This window comes from Triticum urartu, chromosome 7, assembly GCF_003073215.2.
Source record: "Triticum urartu cultivar G1812 chromosome 7, Tu2.1, whole genome shotgun sequence".
Lineage (NCBI taxonomy): Eukaryota > Viridiplantae > Streptophyta > Magnoliopsida > Poales > Poaceae > Triticum > Triticum urartu.
The window spans coordinates 523,964,160-523,971,225 of NC_053028.1; the positions used below are offsets into that span (position 1 = coordinate 523,964,160).

The 7,066-nt window shown below is 48.3% G+C and overlaps 2 protein-coding genes across 2 annotated transcripts; one reads left to right on the top strand and one right to left on the bottom strand.

Annotated features, from left to right (window-relative positions):
- The first annotated feature begins 3,090 nt into the window (after positions 1-3,090).
- On the top strand, positions 3,091-4,242 carry LOC125519015. Its single transcript, XM_048683899.1, has 2 exons — positions 3,091-3,392; positions 3,518-4,242. Exons 1-2 carry the CDS (start codon positions 3,091-3,093, stop codon positions 3,999-4,001), a joined length of 786 nt encoding a protein of 261 aa, XP_048539856.1. The 3' UTR covers positions 4,002-4,242.
- Positions 4,243-4,847: 605 nt separating this feature from the next.
- LOC125520826 (6-phosphogluconate dehydrogenase, decarboxylating 1-like) lies at positions 4,848-6,556 on the bottom strand. Its single transcript, XM_048685856.1, has one exon. It carries the CDS (start codon positions 6,547-6,549, stop codon positions 5,110-5,112), a length of 1,440 nt encoding a protein of 479 aa, XP_048541813.1. The 5' UTR covers positions 6,550-6,556; the 3' UTR covers positions 4,848-5,109.
- Between the last annotated feature and the right edge of the window lie 510 nt (positions 6,557-7,066).

A 7,066-nucleotide genomic window follows, 5' to 3' on the forward strand; every position in this document is an offset into this window, starting at 1 on the left:
GCAGCCGAGGTCCCATCCCAATCCACCCCCGTTCCCCTCCCGGGTGAAAGCCCAAAATCCTTCTTGGATTGGGCGGTGACAGCGCGCTGCGCGTCGTGTCCTCCTTGGAGGTGCCGCCTGGGGAGCGTTTGTTCGGGTGAGGGGCGACAAAGGTGGAGTTTTGGGCGGCTCTGGTTATCAGGTGGCAGTGGGGAGGTCTGGTTCGTCCTCGTCGCTCTGCGGCCTCTCCTGATGTCCTTGCTGCTCGTTCTTCAGTGGCTGCTCCCGGTGGCTTTCCCGCTGTCTTTCAGGTGTCCTTGGTTGCGCCGGTATGTCAGATGAGGTGTGCTTATGTCCTAGGAGTTGTGCTCTGTGCCTGTTCCAGGACTCGAGGTCGACATCTCTCCTGCTCTAGGGAGAGCGTCTCTCATGTCCGTCGGCGGCGCCTTTTGATCCAAGGCGAGAGGGTAGGGTCCCTCTACGGCGAGAGCAAAGGAAGATGATTTGTTTCCACCAACCTTGGACTCAGTCATGTCCACAACTCCACTCTATTTCGGCAGGTCCTCATCGTGTTCATGTGGGTCGCAATCCTGGGTTCTTGTTTGCTGCGGTCTGCGGCGTGTACTAGCTTGGGCTTTCTCTTCTTTATGTTGTGAGCTTGTATACTGCGTTGAGTTGTAAGCTTCCTAGGGTGCTCCCTTGTATCGTTCGGCCGATGTGCTTGATGTGGTGTTGTAATTCCTGGCCGGTTGATGGCTTTGTTAATTCAAAGCTGGGCTCATCGCGAGCCTTCGTTCTAAAAAAAAACAATGTGGTGGTAGATAGTTTTACCATCAATATCTTACATCTTACATTCTTAAGAACTTGATCCCCACATCTAGCAATTCTCTCTACATGCACCCTGTCCACATCAACTTGATGCCACGTCACCATTCAGTTTCCAAACAACAACTCTTTCCCCTCTGTGACCAGCCCGGCAGCCCCTCTCCTTCTCTCTACCAGCGTTAAAAGGTCGTTTCCTCTTTTGTAAGGCATTCTAAAGTTTTCGATCATGCAAAGAGTCCTACAAAGCTGGTCCAATCTCGGATTAGGAGGTGTCAGAAAAGGAAATGCACCTGCTGTTTGGCCTATAGGTCGTACTCAATTGGAGGTCAACCCTGAACCCAGGGTGTTTAGTCGGCAACAGTTTCGACAGACTAGTGCAAAAACATATCCTACTGCATGGAAAAATGACGGAAGTTCCAGATTCAACACCAGGACAAAGATTCAAGACCCCACCTCCTTGGATATGCCGACCGTCCTCACGTTGAGGAAAATGGCAACTCCTCCCAAGACACGCATCCCCGTCTGTCTACCACCATGGCTGGCCAGCAGCTACTTCTCCAACACGTGCAATGATCAAATTTGATGGGACTAACAATGATGCGTCGGTGTTGTTCGGTACTGAATTGGAGAATCTCCGACTTATGGTTACTGTTAACTCGTTTAGCTGCTACATATGCTCATCTAACCCCTTGTAATGTAGTGTTAGGGGCAGAAGAAATAGAGAACCAGGCTCGTCACGGGCTTGCTGCAATCGACCCATGACCTGTGTCTCATGGCCATGCCTGTTCCGCCTGCACTTCCAGCTGGCGAGAACAATCAATCTGGCTAAGCTTTAATTAGCGAGGTAGCAAACGACGTGAGCTCTCCAGGGTCCAGGCAAACAAAGCCAGCTTCGAAGTTCGAACTATGTTGTTCCCAGCCAAATGTATACGATGTGCCAACACCATCTCAGAACAACTAATTATCCAAGACTTTGATACAGATATCTTATTTCTCTACCCAACATCATGAAACTAAAAAATTCGCATATCTTCATGTACTTTGGAGATGCTTCTCGTCATGCGTATGTCACCAATGGTGAGCTAACGTCCAATTCCTTGCAGCACTAGCATCCTATAGCTTCGTTATAGCTCCTAGATATCGTGCTTGCTTAAATCTATCCTAACAACATTGCTAGTGTATGCCGCTACCGACAAAGGGCAAGGTACAGAGAAATTGACCATGCCGCTGGATGTGACTCATATCTATTAATCTAGGATTGCAACCAAACTGTCTGGGCGACCTGAAGAAGGCTTTTACCGTCACACAGGAATCTCGGTGAATAATTTTTTCATACGGTTGATTGCCCATTAGTGTTTTAATGTAACAAGTGAAGGGCCCTAACAACAGGAACATAGAAAGTACGATTTTCCATATTTGTGCCACAGTAATCCATAATTATGCTCGTGAAACAAAGAGTCCACTAATACAAGTTCAATCCATGGTTTCGAAATGTCGAAAACACATTTTTCTATCATACATTGTGTAGTGTAAATTCATGATTATGATCTAGGGGCGGCCTGGGTGAGGGTGAATTGATAATTAAAACTACATCTTTTACCTATCTAGTTTTATGCTTTGTACTTCTATTTCCCGAGAACTACCTAATAATGCAAGTCTACAAAAGTCAGGTAAAGAGATAGCAAAACGACTTGCAAACAAGATGATTTTTTTTCCAAGGTTTTGGATTGTTGGCACAATCCTAACCTCGTTTATTAAGATTTACATGGGGAGGTCGCTCAGATCTTCACCGGGGGCTTCAGAACCCGGAGCTTTGGTTCGTGCACTCTACTGCTCCATCCTGCTACTGCTACTGACTGAACTGGTTTTGAGCTCACTAACTGATGCCACTCGCTCACTCACTGCTCTCAGGGAGGCTGTGCGGCGCCGAGTGGATGTACGGCGAGGTTTTCGTAATGGCGTCAAGTCACCCTTGCCATATGGAACATCTGTAAGCTCTTCCTGCTAACCTACAGGAGTACATTTTCGTGCTTCAAGTCTGAACCTATGTATGGAAAATGCATGCTTCAAGTCTGAACCTATGCACTCCGTTTTGTGGTGATTAGTTGCCACTTCTATATGCACTAAGAAAAAGAAGCCTGAACATGGCATGCATGTTTTCTTGTGGTGTTAGCATCCCAGCACTGATCAACACAGCTTGTCCTCACAAGCACATAGAAAATGACAGGTTCTGAACATCAAGTTGATTGAACACAGCTTGTCCTCACAAGCACTTTTATTTGCTTTATGAAACTTCTTGTAATATGCATATTACATCATTTAAATTCAGTGTCAAAACATGGCCAAATTCAGTTGTCAAAACACCTCAAACATGGCCAAATTCATATCAGTCCAAAATTTTCATGTTTCAGAGAAGTTTACAATTTTTGTGGCCTCTTGATACATTTTTTTAATCAAGAACTGTCAATTTTACATCCATTTAACTCCATTGATGGTGGAACAGGAGGAGCAGCAGCAGCACAAGGAGCAACTCCTTACAGTACAATTTTGGAGTACTCTTGGTGTAAATCAACTTCACTAATTTTCAGGTACAGTACTCTGATGGAACAGCAAAGATTTCACAAAGAACAGCAAAGATTTCACAAAGTACAATGCTTACATAAGTGTGCTGATAATGCAATTCACACTGTAACTGAAACTGCAGTTGACACAGGTTCAGATCAATCAGCCACAATCAGTCCATTTTTCAGGAAGTACCTGCAGCCAATGCAGTCGCCGACATCAGCAGCAGATGCAGTCGCCAACAGCAGCAACAGGTCCGCGCGGACTCGATCGGGCGGGCTGCAGCGGCAGCAGTAGGTGGCGGGCGACGGCAGCGGCAGGTGGCGGACGGATGGCAGCGGCAGCAACAGGTCCCGCCACCTGGGAAGACCCGCGTGGCCCTGCCTGCCGAAGTCAGGGAGAGGGGAGCGGCGGCTGGGATTGCCGCAGGCACGAGGAACCTGCGCCGGCGAGGAGGGCGACGAGGAGGAGGCGCCCGTCGAGGTGGTCGCCTTGGAGGAGCAGCTGCAGTCGGGGTCGGGCTCCTTGGTGGATGGATCGGGCGACGGAAGAAGGAGGAAGAAGCTGAGGGGGGGCTGATTTGCAACAGTTTAAAACGTAGAAGAGGTTTTTTTGCAAAATTAGAGTTGAACTAAGTCGCGGACAACTTTTCCCGGACGGAGGGAGTAGTAGGAAACAATACCGGAAGCAGAGTAGCAAACTCGGTTTACGCACTGCAAAGAAGAGCTGTCTTTGCACGACACGCACCAGGAGACTCCCTGGTCAGACTAAGCACTGATGATTGGCAATCAAGTACAGACAGTTGAGTCCAGCATCTACAGGATGCGGGATGGAAGTTGGTTCAGAATATAAATGGATGAGGGATGTTAATTGGTTCAGGCCCTGTTTGTTTGAGCTTTTGCTTTTGCTTTTGCAGTTTTTTCATTTTGGCCAAAAAGTTATAAAAGCTCCTAAGTGGGTGCTTTTGGAGCTTTTATGGCTTTTGAAGCACCTATTTAGGAGCTTTTATAGCTTTTTGGTCAAAGTGACAAAGCTGCAAAAGCGGAAGCAAAAGCCCAAACAAACAGGGCCTCAGAATATAAATGGGTCGATCTCAGATGAAACTCAATGTAATATTTTATCGAAATGAGCCGATTTCTTACAAACTTCCGACAAAACTGACTCATCTTTGAACTACATAGAGGCCAGTAGTACCACACCTTTCATGATTACTTATGTTCACAGTTGGAACTTTCTTTTGACAGTGTGTCACAACTCAACTATGTAACACAAGAACTGTACCATACCTGATCCAGTACCCAAAAAAACCATAAACAGGGTAGGCAAACATGGCCTATCTTCCAAACAAAAAGGAAAGGACTGTCACATGCTACCATAGACACGAGATAGCAACAAAATTTTGTGAGAATCATATGACACAACAAACAAGCAACAAGTAAAGCAGCCTTGAGAAAGCAGGAACACTGGCTATCAAACACAGGTAGGTAAAAACACATTTTATTCAAACTAATTCAGAATGGCAATGTCTTCCCTCCAGGGTTGATCAATCACATGGAAGTAGTGGAGACTGGAGAGAATATGTGGTCTCCTTGTAGAAAATAAATACAGGACTCGTTACTCAAATAATAAAAATTAAACGGCGGTTCCTCCCCTACAGGAAAAGGACTCATGACTGGCAGCAACAAAGGATACCGAGAAGACGAAACTTGATGGACCGTCTCTTGGTAGAGCAGCAGCAGCATCTTAGATCTTTGAGTTGGCAATCTTGTACCACTCGGTGTGGAAGGAGCCCGGCATGTCAACCCTCTCGTAGGTGTGCGCCCCGAAGTAGTCCCTCTGGGCCTGGACGAGGTTGGCAGGGAGCCTGTCCCTCCGGTAGGAGTCGAAGTAGGCCAGACTCGTGGACATGCCAGGGGTGCTGACGCCGTTGTTGATGGCGAGGCAGACAACCCTCCTCCATGCAGCTTGCCTGTCCATGATCTCCTGCGCGAACTCGGGGTCGATGAGGAGGTTGGCGAGCTCACCGTTCCTGTCATACGCCTTCTTGATGCGGTCCAGGAAGCTGGCGCGGATGATGCACCCGCCCTTCCAGATCCTGGCCAGCTCGCCGAGGTTGAGGCCCCATCCCTTCTCCGTGCTCTTGGCCTTGATGATGTTCATGCCTTGGGCGTAGCTGCAGATCTTGGAGGCGTAGAGGGCCTTCCTCACATCCTCGATCAGCTGTGCCTTGTCGACAGTTTCACCACTGGAGTAGTCACCCTGGAAGATCTTGGAAGCCGCGACACGCTCATCCTTGAGTCCGCTGAGGAACCTGGAATCCAAGGACGCCTCAATGGTAGGAGCAGCCACAGAGAGCTCAGCAGCTTGCTGCACTATCCACTTCCCGGTTCCCTTCATCCCGGTCTTGTCCAGGACCTTGTCGACCAAGTAGCCCTCACCCTGGTCATCCTTGATGCTGAAGATATCAGCAGTGATCTCAACCAAGAAACTGAGGAGTTCACCCTTGTTCCACTCGGCGAAAACCTGCTGCAGCTCACCGTTTGTGAGCTTCCCAACCGACTTGAGAACGTCGTACGCCTCAGCAATGAGTTGCATGTCACCGTACTCAATGCCATTGTGAACCATCTTGACAAAGTTTCCGGATCCACCCTTCCCAATGTATGTGACGCACGGGCCGCTGTCAGGGACCTGAGCAGACACCTTGAGAAGAATGTCTTCAATGTACTGGTATGCCTCCAATGAGCCTCCAGGCATCATGGAGGGGCCATGGCGGGCACCCTCCTCTCCTCCGGAAACACCCATCCCGAGGTAGAGGAGTCCACGCTCCTCCATCGCCTTCTCCCTCCTTTCCGTGTTCTCGTACCACTCGTTTCCTCCATCAACGATGCAGTCGCCCTGCTCCAGGTGTGCTGCGAGCGTTGCGATGGTCTGGTCAACAGGAGCACCGGCCTTGACAAGCATGATGACGACACGTGGCTTCTGAATGGAGTTGACGAAGGATGCAGGGTCATGGAAACCGTAGAGAGGAAGGTTTCCTTCTAGCTTGGTGCGCTGAACAGTCTCATCGACCTTGGAGGTGGTCCTGTTGTAGACAGAGATGGGGAACCCTTTCTCCGCAATGTTGAGGGCGAGGTTCTGGCCCATGACGGCGAGGCCAGCAAGACCAATTCTGGTGAGAGCCATCTCGTACCTGAAAAAGATATCCACCAAACACAAAGTTAGTTAGACAATTTATTTATGCATATCTTACTAGTAGAAGGTTAACAGCCTGTCTAGAGAGACCAAATAAATGATGATGCATACGCACTAGACGCAAGACCAAGCTTCACTCTGACTAATTGTTTGCAGAGAATAGAGGTTTGAGAAAACTTATCCACAAAGTGGCCGGCGGGCAACTGAATGCAAGGTCAGGAATGTCAAACTGGAGTAGATGCAATATTCAGAGTAGAGATGCAACAGGGCGGGCAGCAGCTTATGCGGTCAAGATATTAAACACACGCCAAATCCAAATCCATATCCATAACTAACTAGTACATCTTCTTCTTCTTCTTATGGCCAAGAGCAATATGGTTGAGAAGAAGATGAGAATGGATTCAGACAGCACCGCCCACATGGTTGAGCGAGCCACATGATTCACTTAAGAAAAGAAACCGATAGCATGCTCAAACATAATCTGTAGCCCTCCGGGTCAATCACAATC

What these genes read in the sequence shown, in the direction of transcription:
- LOC125519015 (XM_048683899.1), top strand. Translation starts at nt 3,091, where the DNA reads ATGAAACTTCTTGTAATATGCATATTACATCATTTAAATTCAGTGTCA. An exon ending in TCAACTTCACTAATTTTCAG is followed by an intron (nt 3,393 to 3,517) that starts GTACAGTACTCT and finishes CAGTTGACACAG; the next exon opens with GTTCAGATCAATCAGCCACA.
- LOC125520826 (XM_048685856.1), bottom strand. Translation starts at nt 6,549, where the DNA reads ATGGCTCTCACCAGAATTGGTCTTGCTGGCCTCGCCGTCATGGGCCAG.